Consider the following 25,868-nt stretch of genomic DNA (forward strand, 5'->3'; position numbering starts at 1 on the left):
TGGCTTTTCAACTTTGCGCCTATAACAATCCGGATGATTCTTTTCCTCTTTGGTCCGGAGGACACGATGTCCACAGTTTCCAAAAACAATTTGAAATGTGGACTCGTCAGACCACAGAACACTTTTCCACTTTGTATCAGTCCATCTTAGATGAGCTCAGGCCCAGCGAAGCCGACGGCGTTTCTGGGTGATGTTGGTAAACGGTTTTCGCCTTGCATAGGAGAGTTTTAACTTGCACTTACAGATGTAGCGACCAACTGTAGTTACTGACAGTGGGTTTCTGAAGTGTTCCTGAGTCCATGTGGTGATATCCTTTACACACTGATGTCACTTGTTGATGCAGTACAGCCTGAGGGATCGAAGGTCACAGGCTTAGCTCCTTACGTGCAGTGATTTCTCCAGATTCTCTGATCCCTGTGATGATATTACGGACCGTAGATGGTGAAATCCCTAAATTCCTTGCAATAGCTCGTTGAGAAAGGTTTTTCTTAAACTGTTCAACAATTTGCTCACACATTTGTTGACAAAGTAGTGATCCTCGCCCCACCCTTGTTTGTGAATGACTGAGCATTTCATGGAATCTGCTTTTATATCCAATCATGGCACCCACCTGTTCCCAATTTGCCTGTTCACCTGTGGGATGTTCCAAATAAGTGTTTGATGAGCATTCCTCAACTTTATCAGTATTTATTGCCACCTTTCCCAACTTCTTTGTCACGTGTTGCTGGCATCAAATTCTAAAAATGTTTTTCAGTTTGAACATCAAATATGTTGTCTTTGTAGCATATTCAACTGAATATGGATTGAAAATTATTTGCAAATCATTGTATTCCGTTTATATTTACATCTAACACAATTTCCCAACTTATATGGAAACGGGGTTTGTAGAAGCATGCAAACCAACCTTTATCACTTCCATAAATGCTAAGAAAATACAACTTAGAGACGCTCCTCCATTGTTTGGCCACACTTCAAATACCACTGGTTTACTCATTTTACAAGGAAGGCAAAGTGTGGCCTAAGGGCCATTTGCTAAACGCAACTGTTTTTAATTGGCCTGTAGCACATTGTAGAAATAAAAGAAGAAAAAAACCCAGCAAATAAGCATAACTGAATGAGAAAAGGCTGAAATGTTGATACTAATAACAAATAGAAACACAAAGATTTGTCTTAAGATATATGTTTTAGTCTTTTTATTGGCCTATTTAATTACAAAGGACATGATGACAAGAACACTATTGTTTGTTCTTTATACTTAAAGGCTCCATGCCACTGTTGTTCTTTTTAGAATGCAAAATAGTTGACTATTGTTTTTTATGAGCATATTTATGAGCACAATACTGTTTATTTGGAAGTACAGGGAGGATAAAGACCACTTCTGTTCTTTTTTGAATGTGTAGTTACCGCTTGGCAGCTGCTACTGCAATTTGAATTATGTGCAAAAATATTTTGAAGCACGTTGAGCTTAAATAATTGACAGTTTGAAACAGTTTTCAATTAAGTAATGCATTTAAAGCTTTTTTTTTTTAACCATCTTTTCGAATAAGGATCAAGAATTGTGGAAATTTATTGATATCGGTATCGACTACTGAAATTCTGGTATCCAGACAACCCTACTGTTGATATGACAACATTAGATAATGTTTGTAAGAGCTTCTCCTAACACAGGTTAATATGTCGTGAAATGCACTGTAACATTTAGAACACACTCTACAGTTGATGTTCATGAAGCAATTGGCTTTTGAACGTCCTGACTATATCGTAAACTGGCCGTATCTTTTTATTGCGTCTTCAAACGGCTTTTACAAGAGGAAGATGCTGTGTTGCAAGCTATTTATTGCTCAAGAGCAGTGGTGAAATGTGCACATGTTGACATTCATGCAGCAAAGTCCCTCTGTGATGAGTAATTGATGTAAACATGCTAGTGATGAGAGAGAGAGCTCAACGGTAAAATGCGCAGCCACTTAATCCGTGCACGTTCCAACGCCTTTTTATATTTCTCACGCCTGCATGAACGACACCACAGGCCATTAACTAACATTTTTATTCACTACAATCTAATTGCTGTTTCAAAGTTTTCACGAGGAGCAGTAATCAACACGCTAGAAGCTCTCTTATTCCCACTCGTACGTGGTTAAGATGGCGGTCTCCAGCGCTATTTATCTCAACTCTCGATTAATAGGAAACACATAGGTTGAAGGAGGGTCTTTGTTGGTGTGTTAGTCCATACATCACCTAAAGTGGAGCACCCGCCTGCCTCCTCTTTCCGACACACGCTCACACACACACATGCACACACGTACACACTCTGACAGCCCCCATCTGCTCCTAATCAGGAGTGCAAGGAGCGGTCAGGTCACTGACGGTCAACGACACACGAAAGCACATGCACGCATGTAAACACACACTGTGAGCTTCACACTCTTGAAAAGGCGCATGTAAGGAGTGCTTGGTTGCAAATAGGCACTTTGCCTTTCAATTCAACTAAGACCTGTTTTGCATTTCCTTATTACACAGACGAACTGGGACACGGCGACAACATGAACACGAGCCATCCTGGTGGTGTGCTTTACTGATGACAGGGTGTCATGGAAACGCCCAGTGCTCTCCATGGTTACACACTCGATTCCCCCTCGGGATCTCTCCTGTGATTGTTGAGCACTTAAACTACGACAACAACCCGGTGTGGCCAAAACACACACACATATTGTACACACATTTTTCCTTATCAGGGTTTCAATTGAAACAATTTAGCCTAATAGGTGTTTGTGGGATGAGAGCACAAATTACCCCTATAATATATTTTGTCTTTGGCCAGTGTTATATATTTGCTGGTTAGTGGAAAGATATCGAATAACTATTTTATGGATGAAGCCACAGATGCGACGCACATATTTTAAAAGTTTTTATCATATTTTATATTAAATGTTTGTTTCTCTTCTTTATTTCAGACTCCACTGACCAGCCCCCATAGGACCACACCTCCAGAGAGTGGGTGGAGAAGCTGTCCATCGCCTCAGCACTATTACAAGGTGGGCTATCATCCCATATGGTTGGCATGGCAACGGCCAGCTAGGTTGAGCCATTTACCGGAGACAGTTTCTTGTTGTTGCCACAGTCTTGCAACATCCTGTCCTGAAATACAAAGAGGTGTATGTGTTTTCGGATGCTAATGTTTTATGGAGGTGTTTTGGTGGGTTTAAGCCGTTTTGGATGTTTTCAAGCTTTACAACAAGATGGGAGGTGGGATCACTCAGTAGCAGTGCAAGGATGAGGGGAAACAAAAGAGGATGCTTTTCAGGCAGATGAGAAAATGAAGTGTAATGAGGCAGCATAGACACAAGAGGCAAAATCAAATTATTTTTTTGTGCTCTGCCTGCCACCGTAGCCAAAGGAGAGCATTAATCTTTTACCTCGGTGTGCAGGTGACACCACAGGAGCGCGTGCGCAGACTTAACCCAACCAGACGGCACTTTAGTACACAGGCTGAGGCTGTTGTTCATGATCTGTTGTAGCGGATAACAGGGAGAATAAATGTAAGGCCAGCGGAAGGACACAATTGAACTGCTAGTAAGAAAAAAGCTCTGCTTATTTTTGCTGAGATAAGGCAGTCCGCCTTTATCAAAATAGTTGTTGTGAAGCTACTGTACATACAATTACACCAGATTCTTTTGTCTAAAATCATAATTGACATACTTGTACACAACTGCATAGTTTATAGTAATAATGACAATAAAACATGTCCGTGTGCTGGATTGACATCTTTTCCACTGATGACTGAGTTAACTCTTAAATCCTTTTCAACTTATATTCAATTGAATAGACTGCAAATACAAGATATTTAATGTTCGAATTGAGAAACTTTTTTTTTTTGCAAATAGTAATTAACTTAGAATGTAATGGCAGCAACACATTACAAAAATAATAATTAACTAAGAATTTATTGGCAGCAACACATTGCAAAAAAGTTGGCACTGGGGCATTTTTACCACTGTGTAACATGGCCTTTCCTTTTAACAACACTCAGTAAATGTTTAGGAACTGTGGAGACCAATTTTTGAAGCTTTTCAGGTGGAATTATTTCCCATTCTTGCTTGATGTACAGCTTGAGTTGTTAGTCCGGGGTCCGGTTGTGGTATTTTAGGCTTCATAATGCGGCAAACATTGTCAATGGGAGACAGGTCTGGACTACAGGCAGGCCAGTCTAGTACCCGCACTCTTTTACTATGAATCATCGCTGTTATTACATTTGGCTTGGTATTGTCTTTCTGAAATAAGCAGGGGCGTCCATGATAACGTTGCATGGATGGCAACATATGTTGTTCCAAAACCTGTATGTACCTTTCAGCATTAATGGCGCCTTCACAGATGTATAAGTTAGCCATGCCTTGGGCACTAATACACCCCCATACCATCACAGATGCTGGCTTTTGAAGTTTGCGCCTATAACAATCCGGATGGTTCTTTTCCTCTTTGTTCCGGAGGACACGACGTCCACAGTATCCAAAAACAATTTGAAATGCGGACTCGTCAGACCACAAAACACTTTTACACTTTGCATCAGTCCATCTTAGATGAGCTCGGGCCCAGCGAAGCCGACGGCGTTTCTGGGTGTTGTTGATAAATGAGTTTCGCTTTGCATAGTAGAGTTTTAACTTGCACTTACAGATGTGGCGACGAACTGTAGTTACTGACAGTGGTTTTCTGAAGTGTTCTTGAGCCCATGTGGTGATATCCTTTACACACTGATGTCGGTTGTTGATGCAGTACCGCCTGAGGGGTCGAAGGTCACGGGCATTCAATGTTGGTTTTCAGCCTTGCTGCTTACATGCAGTGATTTCTCCAGATTCTCTGAACCTTTTGATGATATTACAGACCTTAGATGGTGAAATCCCTAAATTCCTTGTAATAGCTTGTTGAGAAATGTTGATGTTATTTTTCCAAAACTAAGGTATTGTTTTATACACATATTTGTTTTAAGGTGATCATGTTTTTTTCCTTAAATATATTCTTCCTCTCCATTCATTTTACATGTCTTCTGTCACTGGGGTTTGCATGGCCAACAGGGCCTCCTGCGCCATGTTTTGTCAACAGAGATTATGAAAGAATGAGTGGCATGAATGGGAGGTTGGGTGTGTGTTACCATGAGTTTATGTGCATCATGAGCACACACACATTCCCACTACCTCCAACACTAAGCTGATCAAATGAAAACAGGAAATGTCATGCAAGCCAGTGCAACAGAGATAACCAAACACTTTTTAGAATTTTTTTCTTGTTCATTTACTCTGCTGCCAGTGTTAACCTTGAAGCTCTTGCACACTTTTGTCTGTGTAAGTTTAAACTCGAATCATATTATTAGGTGATTACATTCTAGGGAACCCCAGTTTGTAGCTGTTTATTATTTAAAAAATGAACTTGCTGGAAAAATTTAATAATTTAACTACTGTACGGGCGTTGTTGCGTTGTCTTTATTTCCTCTACTGGGACTCACTTGGTCGTGGGAGATCGGCTGTCTCTCCTTTTTATTTTCAGACTGGCCGAGTGCGACTTGGCTGTCATTTTCTCAGCAGCAACTCGACCTTTGTGGTTTGTAAATTTGACACTGTGTGAAAATACAAAAAAGTAAAAAAGATAACAAAAATGACTAGCCAGCTTTCAACTTTCAGCCAGAGTAAATGATGTGTAGACTGCAAATGAAGACTACTGTCAATGTTCAAATGAGTGATATTATACAGATTTGGCACCAGAATAACGTTCATAGCAGTTTGTGTGTATATTTCAATGTTTTAAGTAAAACACACACTTCTAGCTGGCTTCCTAAAATAGTTTTGTACAGTTGCTTGAAAATGATTTCACACCTTTTGATTTTTTCCACATTTTGTAATGTCACAATCACAAACAAAAAAAAAACATATTGGACTGAGATTAAATGTGAAAGATCAACACAAACAAACACATGAGAAGGAGGAGGAAAATGAAAGGAAGGAAATTGCCTCTTGGTTGCATATCTGATCAATGCCCTCTTTGTTCAGCCTGTACATTTAGGTGCACGATTTGCAGTTGTGCAATATTTTCCGTTTCAGGAGGACATATTGAACTGCGAGATGTTCAAAGCTTGGGAAATCTTTAAATCCTTAACCTGCTTTTATTTGTGCAGCCCTTTGAGACACATGTGATTTAGGGCTATATAAATAAACTTTGATTGTTTGATTGATTGATTTTAAATTCTCCACAACTTTAAGTTCCTCTGACTTCATAATGTAGTTTGTGCTCTCATATTCGCTACATTTATTCTAAGATTAAAATACTGTACACCCAATTGGATACTATGTAATCATTTGATCAACATTTGATTATTCTGCAAACATCAGACAACTTCTGAAGAGAAAAGGGGGCTGAATTACTTGCACACCACACTTTTTTTTGTAAGAACAATTACTGTATTTCCCGGCTATAGAATGCACTGGTATTTAAGCCGCACCCATTACATTTTTGAAGAAATAAATATGTTGACATATATTAGCCACACCGGGCTACAACTTGCAGATATGTACTGGTACATAATAATTTGTAAATGTTTATTTACATACCTTTTAATTGTTTCCAAACGGTGCCTCTCAAAACGGCTGATCAAAGAGAACAGAAGTCATCATCATGGACCCACTAGCTGTGGAAGATAGCTCTCCAATCAGCTACAGTAAACACATTCAATAACTCCAAGGTGACGTTTTGGTGAATTTACGAAACTGAAACAATACAAAAGGAATGCCATTGTAAGTTAATAATACTAACAGACACTTGTAAATGTGTTAGCATATTCACTAATGGCCGTTAGTGGAGAAAAATCCATAAATTAGCCTCAAAGTTTCATAAGCCACAGGGTCCAAAGCATGGGAATAAAAGTAGCGGCTTATAGTCCGGAAAATAGAGTAAAAATAATACATTTTCTTTCAACGTCACAATTGTGTGACGTTTTGTGTTGGTCTTACACATAAAATCCCAATGAAATGTATGCATGAATGTGGTTGTAACGTGACAAAATGTGGAAAAGTTCAAGGGGAGTTAACACTTTTTCAAGCCACTGTGTGTGTTTTCGCGAGTGTGTGTGCATATATGTATATATATGTATGTATGTATGTACACTCGTGGTCAAAAGTTTACATACACTTGTAAAGGACATAATGTCATGGCTGTCTTGAGTTTCCAGTAATTTCTACAACTCTTATTCTTTTCTGATAGATTGATTGAAGCACAAACTTGTTGGTCACAAAAAATATTAATGAAGTGAAGTGAATTATGTTTATATAGCGCTTTTCTCTAGTGACTCAAAGCGCTTTACATAGTGAAACCCAATATCTAAGTTACATTTAAACCAGTGTGGGTGGCACTAGGAGCAGGTGGGTAAAGTGTCTTGCCCAAGGACACAACGGCAGTGGCTAGGATGGCGAAAGCGGGAATCGTACCTGGAACCCTCAAGTTGCTGGCACGGCCACTCTACCAACCGAGCTATACCGCCCAAGTTTGGTTCTTTTATGAATGTATTATGGGTCTACTGAAAATGTGACCAAATCTGCTGGGTGAAAAGTATACATACAGCAATGTTAATATTAGGTCACATGTCCCTTGGCAAGTTTCACTGCAATAAGGCGCTTTTGGTAGCCATCCACAATCTTCTGGTTGAATTTTTGACCACTCCTCTTGACAAAATTGGTGCAGTTCAGCTAAATTTGTTGGTTTTCTGACATGGACTTGTTTCTTCAGCATTGTCCACATGTTGTCAATGGGGTTTAAGTCAGGACTTTGGGAAGGCCATTCTAAAACTTTAATTCTAGCATGATTTTGCCATTCCTTTACTACTTTTGACGTGTGTTTGGGGTCATTGTCCTGTTGGAACACCCAACTGCGCCCAAGACCCAACCTCCGGGCTGATGATTTTAGGTTGTCCTGAAGAATTTGGAGGTAATCCTCCTTTTTCATTGTCCCATTTACTCTCTGTAAATGACCAGTTCCACTGGCAGCAAAACAGGCCCATAGCATAATACTACCACCAGCATGCTTGACGGTGTTCCTGGGATTAAAGGCCTCACCTTTTCTCCTTCAAACATCCATCCATCCATTTTTTACCGTCCCATATTGCTGGGTATTGTGGCCAAACAGCTACATTTTTGTTTCATCTGACATCACATGGACAAAAATGGAAAGCTCTGTGGTCAAATTAAACAAAAAAATTGCTGTTTGGCCATAATACCCAGCAATATGTTTGGAGGAGAAAAGGTGAGGCCATTAATCCCAGGATCCCAGGAACACCATACCTACCGTCAAGCATGGTGGTGGTAGTATTATGCTATGGGCCTGTTTTGCTGCCAATGGAACCCGTGCTTTACAGAGAGTAAATAGGACAATGAAAAAGAAGGATTACCTCCAAATTCTTCAGGACAATCTAAAATCATCAGCCCGGAGGTTGGGTCTTGGGCGCAGTTGGGTGTTCCAACAGGACAATGACCCCAAACACATGTGAAAAGTGGTAAAGGAATGGCTAAATCAGGCTAGAATTAAGGTTTTAGCATGGCCTTCCCAAAGTCCTGACTTAAACGTGTGGACAATGCTGAAGAAACAAGTCCATGTCAGAAAACCAACAAATTTAGCTGAACTGCACCAATTTTGTCAAGAGGAGTGGTCAAAAATTCAACCAGAAGCTTGTGGATGGCTACCAAAAGCGCCTTATTGCAGTGAAAATTGCCAAGGGACATGTAACCAAATATTAACATTGCTGTATGTATACTTTTGACCCAGCAGATTTGGTCACATTTTCAGTAGACCCATAACAAATTCATAAAAGAACCAAACTTCATGAATGTTTTTTGTGACCAACAAGTATGTGCTCCAATCACTCTATCACAAAAAAATAAGAGTTGTAGAAATGATTGGAAACTCAAGACAGCCATGACATTATGTTGTAAGTGTATGTAAACTTTTGACCACGACTGTATGTATGTATGTATGTATGTGTGTGTGTGTGTGTGTGTGTGTGTGTGTGTGTGTATATGTAACTATATATGCATGTATATGTTTTTATATATATATATATATATATATATATATATATATATATATATATATATATATATATATATATATATATATATATATATATATATATATATATATATATTGAACAAAAATATAAACGCAACACTTGTTTTTGCTCCCATTTTTCATGTGTTGAACTCAAAGATCTAAAACTTTTTACTATGTACGCAAAAGACCTATTCCTCTCAAATATTGTTCACAAATCTGTCTAAATATGTGTTGGTGAGCATTTATCTTTGCCAAGATAATCCATCCCACCTCACAGGTGTGGCATATCAAGATGCTGATTAAACAGCATGATTATTGCACAGTTGTGCCTTAGGCTGCCCACAATAAAGGCCACAGTTTTTTCGCACAGCACAAGGCCACTCTGAAATGTGCAGTTTTACTTTATTGGGAATCTGGGGGGGTCAGAAAAGCAATTAGTATCTGGTTTGACCACCATTTGCCTCATGCAGTGCAACACATCTCCTTCGCTTAGAGTTGATCAGGTTGTTGATTGTGGCCTGTGGAATGTTGGTCCACTCTTCAATGGCTGTGCCAAGTTGCTGGATCGTATACGCCGATCCACAGCATCCAAAACATGCTCGATGGCTGACATGTCCAGTGAGTATGCTGGCCCATGCAAGAATTGGGATGTTTTCAGCTTCCATGAATTGTGTACATATCCTTACAACATGGGGCTGTGCATTGTCATCTGCAACATGAGGTGATGGTCTTGTGTGAATGGCACAACAATGGGCCTCAGGATCTTGTCACAGTGTCTCTCTGCATTCAAATTGCCATCAATAAAATGTACTTGTGTTCGTTGTCCATAACATACACCTGCCCATACCATAACCCCACCCCCATCATGGGCTACTGCATTTACAACGTTGACATCAGCAAACTGCTCTCCCACAAGACACCACACACGCTGTTTGCCATCTGCCCTGAACAGTGAAAACAGGGATTCATCCATGAAGAGAACACCTCTTCAACGTGCCAGACGCCATCGAATGTGAGCATTTGCACACTCAAGTCGGTTAGGACGGCAAACTGCAGTCAGGTCGAGACCCCGATGAGGACGACGAGCATGCAGATGGGCTTCCCTGAGACGGTTTCTCTTAGTTTGTGCAGAAAATTATTTGGTTATGCAAACCAATTGTTGCAGCAACTGTCCGAGTGGCTGGTCTCAGACGATCTTGGAGGTGCACCTGCTGGATGTGGAAGTCCTGGGCTGGTGTGGTTACACGTGGTCTGCGGTTGTGAGGCCGGTTGGACGTACTGCCAAATTCTCTGAAACGCCTTACGGTAGAGAAATTAACATTCAATTTACGGGCAACAGCTCTGGTGGACATTCCTGCAGTCAGCATGCCAACTGGACACTCCCTCAAAACTTGTGACATCTGTAGCATTGTGCTGTGTGATAAAACTGCACATTTCAGTGTGGCATTTTATTGTGGGCAGCCTAAGGCACACATGTGCAATAATCATGCTGTTTAATCAGCATCTTGATATGCCACACCTGTGAGGTGGGATGGATTATCTTGGCAAAGAAGAAATGCTGACTAACAAAGATTTAGGAAGATTTGTGGACAATATTTGAGAGGAATAAGTATTTTGTGTATAGAGTAAAAGTTTTAGATCTTTGAGTTCAACTCATGAAAAATGGGAGCAAAAACAAAAAAGTGTTGCATTTATATTTTTATTCAGTACATCTATACATCATCCAAAATGCCCCACGCCCCCGTGGATTAATAAAGTATTTCTGATTCAGATCTACATACTGTATGCACTGTATATACTTGGAGTGTCAAATCTAATGCATTAACTTAATGACAAAAATTATCATCTTAATCACAATTTAATCATGCAATTAATTTTGGCGGCACATGGTTACAGGAAAGGCAACGCGGGTTGTTTTACGGTCTGTGACAAGGTCAATGCATACGTCAATGCAAAGATCCTTAGCTTTTAGTTGAATATTCCGGTCATAAAAAGTGAAGTTATAATTGCAGCATGTATTCATTATCAGCTCGAGTAACCTGAATCTTTTGAGCAGCAGATTTGACACACTAACTTTGGCACAAAGCCCTTTTAGTCTTAACTTTATCAACACGGCTTCTTTAAATCTCCAACTCCTCTCAGTGCTGCCAACTCCATCTTCCATTCCCCGCGCTCGGCGTCTCCTGCCCACTTCCCCCTGCTGCTGCATTGTGCCCAACACAGGCCAGCTGCCTCTCTGCCACCAGGTCCCACTGCCTGTGGCGTGTAATTGACTTTCTCCCTGCACTGGCAAAAGCGGGCGGCCCGCGCTAGGCTGGAGGTGACCCATTTCCCCCGGGCATTCAGCAGCCTCATAATCAACCATTCTCTGGGGTTGCCTCATTCACTCCACAATTAGAGCAACTCCCGTTTGTAGAGCTCCATCAAGAGGTTGGCAGGCATGCTGAAGGGTTAGAGCGGCAAAGATAGACTCTTACCCAAACCTTCTGACTTTGTGCTTTTTTTTCCAAGTGTGGTGGTTGTGTTGCTGGTGAGCAGCATGCAGGGAGGCAGGCAGACAGGTGGCGAAGCAGCAAGACAAGCAGGTAGCAGGCAGACAAAAAGCAATGAGGCTGACAGACAGATGGAAGGAGGTGCTCAAGGGAGAGATTAAAAGGAAATCAGAGAGAAACTCCAGGCAGGAAGGAGATTCAGTGAGAGGATCTGTGCGTCTTTAGAGGAAGATTTGTGAGAATTCCCTCTTGTTGCCCTGTGATGGAACACAACAGCTTCACCTTGCCATGCCTGCAACATGTTCCTATATTATTCCTTTTTTCATTGGCAGCAATGTTAATACATGCATCCCCGTTTTCTATATAGCGGATGCTGATTTGTCGAATTATTCTGAGAAATAAATGAGACTTATCGAAGGGGGCATCCGGAGACGACGGTGCGTGATGATTAAATAAGAGGCCATCGCTTCCCTGCTGCCATTGGCCTGATTTGCTATGCAGCAGAGGCGGCACTCTGGTCAGGGGATAACCATGTAATCAATGGAATGAAAAAGCTTCTCTGGCTGTGAAGGTTAAGAGGGGTACTGGCGGCTTTCAGGCCACTCATTGCGGCACATGTGCATGCATGCACACTCTATCTCATCTTCCTGCTCTCCGCTCACCTGTTCTTCTGTTTGACATGCCTTTATCTCTTTCTACCAGCTCCTGCTGCCACCTATTTTCCCTCTCTAACACCACCCCACCCCCCATATTTTTATTCCTCTACATTTTCTCTACATACTCCATCCCCCTTTGCCTCCCCTTCCTCCCACCTCTCCCAAGTGCCTGTCGCTCTCACTGTGGCAAAGCAAGTGACCAATCAGATCTCACGTCACAGCAGCGGCTTCTCACTCCCTCCTTTTATATCTTCAGCTCCTTCCCTCTCCTCCTCCTCTCCTCCCATCTGCCTCGCCTTCCAACAACCTTTATCAGCTCACTTCCTGGACCCGAAACCTGATGCATTATGGGAGACAGACGGCTGTCTAACGGGGTTAGTGGTGCAGCATGGCTTTTCATCAGAGACCGTGCTAATCCTGTGTGTGTGCATGTGTGTGTGTGTGCGTGTGTGTGTGTGATCACCATATGAGCTGATGAACTCCCACATGCACAGGCCTACACACACACACACATACAAACAAACGTGTTTGTCAATGTCTGCCTTGATATAAGCATAATTTGTCCTGATGTGTACTTTTATGGCCCCTGCGGCCATTATTCCTACAGACTTCAATGGGAAGATGCGTCATTTTCACCCTTTTCAGCTCTCGTGTCCATGCTTCCATGTAGGTGCTGATATGCGTACACCATGAGCGGATTGGGGGAGAACTCCATGGAACCTCTGAGCTCAGAAAACCGGAAACGCAAACTCTCCACTTGTGACACACCTGGTCTTGGGTGAGTGTGAGTCATCAGCCAAATAGAGACCATGTGGGTCCTACCCAAATATTTACAAGTATTTTATTTGACTTATTTAGCTAATGTACTGTATATAATTTAGAGTTTAGAGTCTGCCCCTACAGGAACGTAACACAAAGAGTACAAAAAGAGAAATGAAGCACCATTCATGTCTAAAGCTTCGAGTTAGAAACTTTGGTCTGTGTTGTTTCACTTTCAAAAATGGTCAGAAAGAGTCTCTGACACTAACAGTCAAATAGCAGAAATAAATCCTGGATAATTTCTCTAAATTAGATCTAAGCTTCTATGTCCTGAAACCACCGGTGTGTTGTTCTGCAAAAAGTTGGTCAACTTGACACTCGTAGCTACAATAGTTAGCTTTGATGTTAGCAATGCGTTGTCATTCCACATCGCTCAAGCCAAAGCTGTGTTATTTAGTTAGTTATTTGTTAGTTGAAGTTAAAGTCCATCAAAAAGTTGTTCCGGCAAAAGGTGTTCAACTTGAGATTGTCGTGGTGAAGGGAAAGTAATAATAATAATAATGATGGATTAGATTTATATACCGTATTTTTCGGACTATAAATCTCCCCGGAGTATAAATCGCACCGGCCGAAAATGCACAATAAAATAGGAAAAAAACATATATACGTAGCATTTTGGGGGGAAATTTATTTGATAAAATCCAACACCAAGAATAGACATTTGAAAGGCAATTTAAAATAAATAAAGAATAGTGAACAACAGGCTGAAGAAGTGTACGTTATATGACGCATAAATAACCAACTGAGAACGTGCCTGGTATGTTAACGCAACACATCATGGCAAGAGTCATTCAAATAACTATAACATATAGAACATGCTATACGTTTACCAAACAATCTGTCACTCCCGATCGCTAAATCCGATGAAATCTTCCTCCCCGGTGTCGCCTCTGGTATGCACCGTTTCCTTTCTTTCTGCTGCTCGATTGCCGTTCTCTGCTGCATATTTCACCACGTCCGGCTTGTAATCTGCAGTATATGATTTCCTCTCCGGTGCCATTTTTGTTCAGCCCTTCTCAGTTTTTATAAGTTACCACCAATGTTGATGTGATCCATTTTAATAGCTACGACAGTAGCATATAGCATATAGCAGTTAGCATCCTATGACCCACAATGTACTTCTGCCATGACCCTCCCCCGCCGAATTCTTATTGGTTGACGTGTGAGTGACGATTGCTGACATTTGCTTCGTCTCTTACGCGAATGAGATAAATAATATTATTTGATATTTTACGGTAATGTGTTAATAATTTCACACATAAGTCGCTCCGGAGTATATGTCGCACCCCCGGCCAAACTATGAAAAAAACTGCGATTTATAATCCAAAAAATACGGTAGCGCTTTTTCTAAACACTCTAGACACGCTTCACAGAGAAGTGAACACCCATCATTAATTCACTCCACATTCACATCTGGTGGTGGTAAGCTACATTTGTTGCTACAACTGCCCTGGAGTAGACCGACAGAAGCGTGGCTGCCAGTTTGCGCCAACGGTCCTTCCGACCACCACCCATCATTCATTCACCAGTGTGAGCGGCACTGGGGGCAAGGGTGAAGTGTCCTGCCTAAGGACACAACGGCAGTGATTTGGATGGCAAGAGGCGGGTAGTGAACCTGCAACTCTCAAATTCCTGGCACGGCCGCTCTACCCACCACGCCATGTCGCCCCCGAAAGTAGCGCTTGTATTAGTGGCATGTTGTTTTTAGTAGTATAACCCTTGACCCGGAAACAGAAGTCGTACTTGGTCGCCCCAACATAATACGAATAGAAAGTAGGACAAAAATGCACTGTAATACATCCATCCATCCATTTTCTACCGCTTGTCCCTTTTTTGGGGTGGCGGGGGGTGCTGGAGCCTATCTCAGCTACATTCGGACGGAAGGCGGGGTACACCCTGGACAAGTCGCCACCTCATCGCAGGGCCAACACAGATAGACAGACAACATTCACACTCACATTCACACACTAGGGCCAATTTGTCACTGTAATACATATAATACATAAATACTACTTAATTTAACACTTAATTTGGGCCAAAAACCAATAGAATGTGTTTTAAAAAATGTTTTTAAAGAAAAGTATGCAACATTCGAAGCACGATATAGCGAGGGGACAACTGTATATGTAACTTTTTCTGTACATTCTGTAGGCTTAGCTTTGTTTAGTTGTGCACAGTACAGCAGGCCTTTAACATGTACATTGTTGTTCCCATGAGTGCAATAAAAAGCGCAGCACATTATTGCATCATCTTATCACAGTTTATCAGACCCAATTATGTATGTAGGTACATGGTGCAACTTTTTATTTCTTCATCTTACTTTGTGAAATGTGGCTCTAAAAACGACCAACCTACTATCTAACAGCTAACATTACATAATATTTCAAATCTCTATTGATTTTCATCCAAAATCTGCAACAAAAAAAAATTAGTTGCTGTGGCCACATACATGCTGGCTCCAGGTTTCTCTGAAGAATCATAATTACTTTGTATGTTGCTCCCTGCAGGAGTGAGAGGAAGCGGCGGGAGCAGGAAAGTAAATATATCGAGGAGTTGGCGGAGCTGATCTCGGCCAACCTTAGCGACATCGACAGCTTCAATGTCAAACCAGACAAGTGTGCCATCCTCAAAGAGACAGTGCGCCAGATCCGCCAGATCAAAGAGCAGGGTGAGCTTTCTGATAGATTGTTGGGAGGTTGTGTGACTAAAGGTGTTGTGGAGAGACCAGACATCTGTTGGCACACGTGCACATAAACACTTTTCAGAGCCCATGTGCAAGGGTGAATCAGTCATTCATCTATGTCAAATTTCACAGCTTCACCTGCTCATGTTTGGGAAGAAACATTGGCAGAGCTTTGTGAACCTGTCATTTGTGCGCGTCATTGTGTGCGTGCATGCGTACAATAGGTACACATACAGCTGCGTGCTGGCCTCACAAGGGGCTGTTTAATGGAGTGTTTTGCAGGTAATCACAGTCATTCTGCCAAAGTGTCAAATCATCGCTTCTATTACAGCTGCTTTGGTTCTGTTGGTTTAAAGATCATCTAACTTTTAGTTACAACCTTGTTTGGATGTGGTTCTTTGGGGCCATTAAAGGCGGAATTAGTGCTGGTTGTTGTTTTTGTTTCTGTGTGGCTCAGTCAGAGTCTGCCACCCCAACAGGAAAGGGAAGAGGCTACAGCTGGCCCTGACTGGCTGCTGACAGGTTGCCATGGTTACAGGAAGTGGAGACAGACATGACATGAGCTTTTGGACTCATCGCTTGCTTCCTACCTGTTCTACTTCTCTCTGTCTCACTCTCATTTACTTGTCATACAGATTTGGATGTGTTTTTGTGTTAAGTTGCGGCATCTTTCTCATCTATTTGTCTGATTTTTTTCTTCTTTCTCACTGTTTTTGTACTCTTGTGGTTTAAGAGAGGACAGACAAAGAGGAAAGAAAGAAGTTTAAGAGAATAATGACGGTCACATGAACATTCACTGGTACCTGCTGGGAGACGGGAGATAGATGGAGGTGAAATACTGCAACATGTTGAGAGCGTTCATTTAATCGCTTGTTTGTGTAGTGCTGGATGGACCAGGAGTGTCAGGAATGTAATCATGCAATCTTTTTGGAGACCCCATTTGTTTGGAGCCGATTGGGTCAAATATTAATACGATGCAACAATATTAATAATAATAATGGATTAGATTTTATATGGCGGGTCATGGAGCCTCGTTGGAGACCTGGGGAGGGATAAAGGGAGAGAAGATGGCGAAACAAACAAAGCAGCAGCTGTGGCATGAGCATCTTTGACTGCTATTGCTCAGAAACAAGCAAATCCAAATACTAATAATATAAATAGCAATATTGGCAGGAATAATGGTAATAATAGAAGCTATAACAGTAATAGTAATAAGAAGACTGATGATGATGATGATGATGATGACTTAATAGATTAGAGCCCCGGACTAAATAAAGATGCAGAAAACTACAGTAGCCGACAGAGACGAACGTGCCACGCTACAACGTCCAAAACACACACAACCCACCAGGACACATGCAATATGGGGAAAACACAACTCATTGGATCTGTAGCCCTACAATATTGCTTAAAAAAGTTTAATAAATACAGAAAATGGATCTTTTCACTCCGCCAGATTTCTTCTGGCATGCAAACTAAGTTGTGCCCAGTAAGACTAATATAACGAAATACATCAATCTTAAAATAATTATTTGAATGTGTCAATTAATTGAATTGTGAAATTGTGAAATCATGAAATAATTAGATGATGAAATAATGAAATCAATAATTCATTAGGTTATTCAATGTAATTTTACATTGAATAAATTAATGACACATTTAATAACACATTTATGCATTTATTTCCAATTATAGTTAATTAATGACACATTTACGTAATTATTCAAAGATGTATTTATTTAATTTTGTCCCATTTGTCTTTCGATAACTAACTCCTGGTTTCATCGTACTTCCGTTGTGCTTGTCACTGCCCGAGCAGTACCAGAAGACCCGATCGGTCCACGCACAAACGCGCGAAGACTATGTCACTTCCTGTCAACTTGTTTTACGGTAATTATGTTCGTTCACTGTTATTATGTTTGTCTTTTTTTGTCATCTTTATTTCAATAACAACAGCATATAAAATATTATATACAAAACAGAACTTCCGGTGTTTAGGAATACAGTATTTATTTTGAAACCATACAGAGCTGTACAGAGACCTGAACAATGTGCTTAGCAGCTTTAAATGGTAAAAAAAAATCCATGTTTTTTTTCTATTTTATTTATATCAAATACATCAATTCACAATACTGATCATTTAAAATTCTATTTTTTATTAGGCCGCAGATACAGATTTAGCTAAGTGCCTCATTTAAAAAAAGTCAATATAGTACTCCTGATTTTTTTAAGTCTACCCTTTGTTCATTTATATACTGTATTCTCATTATCTTTTGCTACGATGTAACCCATTATTTTTATTGAATAGATAATAATATAAATAGGGCTGTCAACGTTAACTCGTTAACACATGTGAATAATTAAGAAATATATATCACGTTACCATAAATGAATGAAGATTAATCACAATGTTTGTTTTAACCGCCGGAAGGCCCGCTCATTGCACAGGCAGTGATCACGTCACATGCCAGTGTGATGATTGTTAGAGCGATGTGCTCTGCACTCTTTAAAACAAACTTTATTAAATCGACAAACTTTCTTATCATCGGCGCACATCAGGTTTAAAATAGCATCTTAAAGCAAAACATGAAGTGAGGATGGTGTCGCGAGTATGAATGCTACATGGACAGTAAACTATGTTGGCTAAATTCCACAGCGTTTAACACAGATTAGTTAAACAATATGCCTTTTTTAAACGAACATCCACTGCACGTTGGACAGTAACATATGTGAAGACTTACAGTAGTGCTGCAAGATGTCGTTCATGTCACCAACTCCCGTCATACAAACTACTTTGCAGGTAGAGAAATTGGAAAGGTAAATAAGCGTTTTTGTTAAAACAACTGGTTAAACTAAGGAAGAGTAAATGTAGATGTAAATGGTGCACTATTTAATGTTGTTTATGGATGTCTTTATTACATTATCTATTAATATACTGTACATCTATAACTAGTTTGCTATATCATTGCAAATACTTTCAAAATGTGCAATTTTTACTATACTTACTGTTACCAAGTTTTGAGCAAATCAATGACTTGCAGTTCAGTAAAACATGTGAAAAAGTTCCTGTATGATATTCTGACTATCAAGTTGCATTTGTATCCAGATATTGGCAGATTTTATTAAAGCAAATCATGATTTAAATATAAGTCATTGATAAAACATTAAACTATCACAGCACGTGACATCGCAGATGCTCCACTCAAAATATTTCTAGAAAGGACACGACGTCGTCTTCACACATGCGTGGACTGATCGGGTAGTGACAGTGTTGTGTGACACGTGTTTTGACGGTTTGTGTGTGTTTTGGACTTTGCAGCGAGTTTGCTCCTGTCGGCCACCGTGGAAAACAGACTTTGCATGTATGCGTGCGATTGAGTGTGGGACAGTTTGTCACTTGGAATTGTTGCTGGTAATCCCTGGGAGTGCAACATTGACCCCTCCATCCTGGGGGCAGTGCAGGGCCCCTCCGACAGCACCGTGCCGAACCAGCCCAAAGGGGCAGCAGCGCATCCCCACTGAGAGAACCATCCATCCATCCATCCATTTTCTACCGCTTGTCCCTTTTGGGGTCGCGGGGGGTGCTGGAGCCTATCTCAGCTGCATTCGGGCGGAAGGCGGGATACACCCTGGACAAGTCGCCACCTCATCGCAGGGCCAACACAGATAGACAGACAACGTTCACACTCACATTCACACACTAGGGCCAATTTAGTGTTTCCAAACAACCTATCACCAGGTGCATGTATTTGGAGGTGGGAGGAAGCCGGAGTACCCGGAGGGAACCCACGCAGTCACGGGGAGAACATGCAAACTCCACACAGAAAGATCCCGAGCCTGGGATTGAACTCAGGACTACTCAGGACCTTCGTATTGTGAGGCACATGCACTAACCCCGGTGCCACCGTGCTGCCCTCTGAGAGAACGAGTCCACGAATATTCGTGGGGAAAGATAAAAGCAGGGGGAGCCACCCACCTCCCCTGAGCCGACATACGCCTGCCCAAGCTGGTCCCAAAACACAAGACCCAGCAACCAGTGCAACGCACAGACCCCCAGTGAACAATCCACCCAGTCCTACCCGTCCGGGGAGCCCCCAGGGGAAGCCGGCCCCCCATCCAGCCAGACAGCAACCCTCCTCTTCCTTCCTGCCTGTCTTAACTTCAATGTCCATCTTTAGGCAGCCTTGTGTAGAGTATTTCCTTTGTGTGAGTATATCTGAGCCCCTCTGAGCTAATCAGATAGTATGCTTCCTGCAGGCCACCAGCACCCACTTTAACAACAAGCTGAATGTCATATTTCATTATTTTAGCACTGTTTATTTGTGCAGCCGTATGTTTGTACTCCGCGACGTCCCCCAGTCTTACTTCAGGTGCCTGGACTGCTGCCTCTGCCTGCATTATTACAGCTCGCAGAGCCTCTCTCGCGCTCTCCCACGCTCCCTCTCTCCGACTCAGCCTACCAGACACTTCCTCTGAGTCTGACACTGAATATAAAGCATGAGGACGGCTGCTACCTGCTCCACATGCGCCCAGCCCTCCACTCCTACTGATGGGCTCCTTAGAGAAACTGGCCCCCTCCCTCCTTTACCTGTACTTCAGAAGAAAAAAAATACTAAAGCTTGAGAAACACTGCCCCCTGTTGGATCAACCTCAGTAGGGGACGTCTAAGGTTGTTGTTTGATATGGGGGGCTGGAAATTTTAAATTACGATTTCACTCTCTTCCCTTCCAGGCAAATCTTCAACCAGTGACGATGACGTTCAGAAATCAGACGTTTCCTCAACAGGTCAAGGAGTCATTGACAAGGACCACCTCGGACCGCTCCTGCTGCAGGTAAGCCCGGCTCCCCTGCTTGTTATTGTTAACAAGTGACTACTTCCTGTCACTGCACCACCAGGCTCTGGACGGTTTCCTGTTCGTGGTGAACCGCGAGGGCAGCATCGTGTTTGTGTCTGACAACGTGACTCAGTACCTGCAGTACAAACAGGACGAGCTCATCAACACCAGTGTGTACAACATTCTGCACGAAGAAGACAGGGAGGAGTTCCACAAGAACCTGCCCAAGACTAACCGTGAGTTTCCAGGAAAAACTTCAAAACTGGTGCTAAATCCCACATTTGTTCGCAAATTCAACTCCAAAAATTGATTCTTAATTCTCTGATTATGGGTTTGTAACTGGAGTTGTGCTTAGTAGTCTACAACTAAGTTCAGTTGATTTGTTTTTAGGAGTTTAAGACAAACCCTACTGGAAGAACAAAACATGCCATGATTGCTCACGGCACAAATGACAAGTAGAAGGGGCCAGTGACAGACCATACCGGTCAACGTTTGCATTTTAAAACATGAGAAATTTCCCCGTAAAATAGATCGATATAAGGGATTTTCATTTTCATTACTAATCGCCGTTAAATCAATAAGAAAATAAGAAAAATTTAATAAAATGGGATCAAACGGGTCTCGACGTAATGTCCCAGAGTGTCACTAACCACTGCACCATCCACATTGAGCTGTTTGCAAGACTAATATTACATAATAATATGATTGAAATAAAAACATATATATATATATATATATATATATATATATATATATATATATATACTGCAAATAGCTGGTACAGGGGAACCTGTGTAACCGGTGGTCTTTTCCTCTGCGTTGTGTGGATTTTATGGAACACGACCGACACCATGGGTTGCTGCTCAGATGCACTTTACTGATAATACACAGAATACAATTGTTGTCAATAACTTTCTGCCATCGTCGAGCCCCTACACAAATATAATAATGAACAAGAAAGTGAACTTAAGTTCTTAACTAGACAATACATTTTCTGTCGTCGCATGGACGCCTACCTCTCCCGTTATCGTAGACAAAAGGGAAGTTGGAAGGTGTGTCCAACGCATATAAAAAGACAGGTGTTACAGCAAATATTGCAGTAGGAGGGACAACGAGACAATGGTTCCACATTGACAAAACATCGAACAACATTCAGGTATTTACATGTAACGTACACATTTCTTTGACTTTTTAGGACGATTTTTTCAGAAAATTTAGTCTGAGCTTCAATTTATATCACATTTTGGAGGTTCCACTTTGGATCCATCCATCCATTTACTACCGCGGGGGGACTAGAGCCTATCCCAGGTGCACCCTGGGCAAGTGGCCACCTCGCCGCAGGGCCAACTTAGGATGTTCCACACGAAATACGCACACGCACAGACCTCGACATCTTCTTCCGTGCGAAGGTATAAAACAAAGTTGCCCAAGTGAGTACGCCTACTCAACTTCAACCTACTCGGTTATGTGTTACCTTCCTTTGTATTTTACTCCCCACCATAATGACGAGCTCCCGGGAAGGATCTTCTCAGAGACACACACAACACACAAGACACGTGCACCAAAGCACCCGCCCACTTGGTGCGATGCAGGTAGAGCATAGCACAGCTGTCAGTCACACTCAGTGGTCCAGACAGTGCAAAACAGGCCTGAGCTCTATTGAGATCCCATGGCAGCCACGTGGAAAGTACTTACTGCTAAATAATGCACCTGCACACGCTCCTCCCCCTCACATCAATCCGTTTGTATGTGTGCATCTTACTTTGTCCGTGAGCATTCACAGAGGGAATAAAAATGTGTTGGCCTGAGCCCACCACTGGAGAAACACCACAACATGACTTTTAAAGGCCTACTGAAACCCACTACTACCGACCACGCAGTCTGATAGTTTATATATCAATGATGAAATCTTAACATTGCAACACATGCCAATACGGCCGGGTTAACTTATAAAGTGCAATTTTAAATTTCCCGCCACACTTCCGGTTGAAAACGTCTAGATGTGATGACGTATGTGTCAACGGATGATACGGAAGTATTCGGACCCATTGAATCCAATACAAAAAAGCTCTGTTTTCATCCCAAAATTCCACAGTATTCTGGACATCTGTGTTGGTGAATCTTTGGCAATTTGTTTAATGAACAATGGAGACTGCAAAGAAGAAAGCTGTAGGTGCGATCACTGTATTAGCGGCGGACTATAGCAACACAACCAGGATGACTTTGAGGATAGCAGACACGCTAGCCGAACGACCTCACCTTGACTTCCTCCGTCTACGGGCCGCCAACCGCATCGGTGAGCGGGTGAAGTCCTTCGTCGTACCGTCGATCGCTGGAACGCAGGTGAGCACGGGTCGTGATGAGCAGATGAGAGCTGGCGTAGGTGCAGAGCTAATGTTTTTAGCATAGCTCTGTCGAGGTTCCGTAGCTAAGTTAGCTTCAATGGCGTCGTTAGCAACAGCATTGCTAAGCTTCGCCAAGCTGGAAAGCATTAACCGTGTATTTACATGTCCAGAGTTTGGTAGTATTGTTGATCTTCTGTCTATCCTTCCAGTCAGGGACTTATTTGTTTTGTTTCTATATGCAGTAAAGCCCGATGCTATCACGTTAGCTCAGTAGCTAAAGTGCTTCACCGATGTATTGTCGTGGAGATAAAAGTCACTGTGAATGTCCATTTCGCGTTTTCGACTCTCATTTTCAAGAGGATATAGTATCTGAGGTGGTTTAAAATACAAATCCGTGATCCACAATAGAAAAAGGAGAGAGTGTGGAATCCAATGAACCCTTGTACCTAAGTTACGGTCAGAGCGAAAAAAGATACGTTCTGCACTGCACGCTAGTCCTTCACTTTCACGTTCCTCATCCACGAATCTTTCATCCTCGCTCAAATTAATGGGGTAATCGTCGCTTTCTCGATCCGAATCTCTCTCGCTGCTGGTGTAAACAATGGGAAAATGTGAGCCGTCCTTCCTCCGGTGTCGTCACGCTACTTCCGGTAGGGGCAAAGCTTTTTTTTTATCAGAGACCAAAAGTTGCGAACTTTATCGTCGTTGTTCTATACTAAATCCTTTCAGCAAAAATATGGCAATATCGCGAAATGATCAAGTATGACACATAAAATGGATCTGCTATCCCCGTTTAAATAAAAAAAATTCATTTCAGTAGGCCTTTAAACAGCACAGACTCCAACTGCTCATTGACACAGCTCACTTGTTCCTACACCTTCATCATACCTTTCCTCCTACGCCTCTCCAAACTTTCTTAGCCTCATTCCTGCCTGAGATGGCTGCCAAATAAGCTGACTCTCACGATTGTGCTTTTCTCAACACGCTCGTGTCCACACTCCCAGCCCTCATTGTGTCTCGCTCTGCTGCGCCTCGCTGTCATTAGACTTTTTACAGCCGTGAATGAAATGAGCTCTCGCTGCACATTCCTGCAGGATGACCACCACTGACCACGACACCTACTGTACAGTTAATAAATACACACGATCTCCTTTACAAACCTTTTCGTCTGTGGGTCATCGTTTTCCAAAGTGACTATGGTATGCTGTGGAGAAAAACCAAGGCCATGTCAACCCGCCCCTCGACATACAGTATCTCTAGAGCAGGGGTGACCACCATTTTTTCAGCAGGCGAGCTACTTTTCAAATGATTAAGTCGAGGTGATCTACCTCATCTTTATATATGTATGTATGTATGTATGTATATATGTGTGTGTGTGTGTGTGTGTGTGTATGTATGTATATATATATATATATATATATATATATATATATATATATATATATATATATATATATATATATATATATATATATATATATATATATATATATATATATATATATATATATTTCTTATTTACCGTATTTTCCGGACCATAGGACGCACCGGATTATAAGGCGCACTGCCGATGAATGGTCTATTGTTGATCTTTGTTCTTATATTAGGCGCACCGGATTATAGGGCCCATTAAAGGGGTCATATTAGGGCTGGGGGCGATATATCGATATACTCGATATATCGCCCCCAGCCCTAATATGACCCCTTTAATGCGCCCTATAATAGAGACAAACCCGCGATATATCGATATACTCGATATACTCGATATATCGTGGGTTTGTCTCTGTGCGATATAGAAAATGACTATATCGTGATATTCGAGTTTACCTTCTCACGCAGTTGCTTTTAGCTGCGGGGCATTAAACTGCATGCGTTTCTCACTCTTTCCTGTCTCTCCTTCTCACATAGACTTAAAACAAGCGCACCTTCTTACATTTGTCACATACTGACGCGCGTGCAACGTCATACGCCCTTGTGGAGCAGAGAGGTAGCGACATGGTAACGTTAACTGTGATACTAATAGCTAACGGTGTGGTTTGAGTGGTAATACGAGAGAAAGAAGGTGCGAATCTGGTAACAAATGGAGGAATAATTAATTCCCAAGAAAAACAGCACAGGGTCCATCGTCTGACGGTGGTTTGGCTTCAAGCGGGAATATGTCTTTACATGTCAACATCTCCATTCGGTGCCACACCAACTAAATGCCGAAGCAACTATTTCCACATCAACACTGTAGGACATATAATATTTGATATGCAGCTCATTTTTATGTGACACTTATTGAAATATCTTGTGTGTCATCATGCACAAAAGTGTGCTTTATTTGTTTTAAACTATTGTAGTGGCGTTCTGTACAAAAAGTGCACTTTAATTTAGTGTTGTTTTGATACGTCATCTTAGTGACATCATGCACAAAAGTGCACTAATAGCTTGTTTTAAAATGTCTCTGACAATCTTGCACTTTCTGTTTTGGAAATGACATGAATGTTTGTGCCACTGCTTAATAACTGTTTAATAAATACAGTTTTGCTAAATTGACTTAGTTGGGATTTCCCTCTCTGCATGAAAGTTTGAAATGAGCATATATTAATGCAGTATGAACAAGAATGTTTTAATGTAGACACATAGAATCATCATACTGCTGTGATTATATGCATCAAGTGTTCATTCAAGGCTAAGGCAAAATATCGAGATATATATTGTGTATCGCAATATGGCCTAAAAATATCGAGATATTAAAAAAAGGCCATATCGCCCAGCCCTATTTCATATTAATTATTTATTTTTCTAAATGGAAAACACTTCCTTGTGGTCTACATAACATGTAATGGTGGTTCTTTGGTCAAAATGTTGCATAGATTATGTTTTACGGATCATCTTCAAGCCGCTTTCTGACAGTCGCTTCAGGATGCGCCGTTTTGTAGGCAGTCTTATATATGTGGCTCACCCTCGGCAGC

The 25,868-nt window shown here is 41.5% G+C and overlaps 1 protein-coding gene across 6 annotated transcripts in view; it reads left to right on the forward strand.

Moving 5' to 3' along the window:
• The window catches only part of LOC133653993 (nuclear receptor coactivator 3-like), a 153,090-nt gene that overhangs the window by 108,336 nt on the left and 18,886 nt on the right, over positions 1-25,868 (forward strand). For 4 of the 6 annotated variants that reach the window (XM_062053898.1, XM_062053903.1, XM_062053901.1 and 1 more), the window contains 5 exons: positions 2,952-3,032; positions 12,900-13,007; positions 15,556-15,716; positions 20,463-20,563; positions 20,628-20,802. In XM_062053898.1, coding sequence (XP_061909882.1) covers positions 12,919-13,007; positions 15,556-15,716; positions 20,463-20,563; positions 20,628-20,802 — 526 coding nt within the window. In that variant the 5' untranslated portion in view covers positions 2,952-3,032; positions 12,900-12,918. Of the gene's footprint in view, positions 1-2,517; positions 2,684-2,951; positions 3,033-12,899; positions 13,008-15,555; positions 15,717-20,462; positions 20,564-20,627; positions 20,803-25,868 lie in introns of all 6 variants that reach the window. The other 2 variants (XM_062053900.1, XM_062053899.1) reach the window with 1 other exon arrangement.

Source organism: Entelurus aequoreus, linkage group LG07, assembly GCF_033978785.1.
Source record: "Entelurus aequoreus isolate RoL-2023_Sb linkage group LG07, RoL_Eaeq_v1.1, whole genome shotgun sequence".
NCBI lineage: Eukaryota > Metazoa > Chordata > Actinopteri > Syngnathiformes > Syngnathidae > Entelurus > Entelurus aequoreus.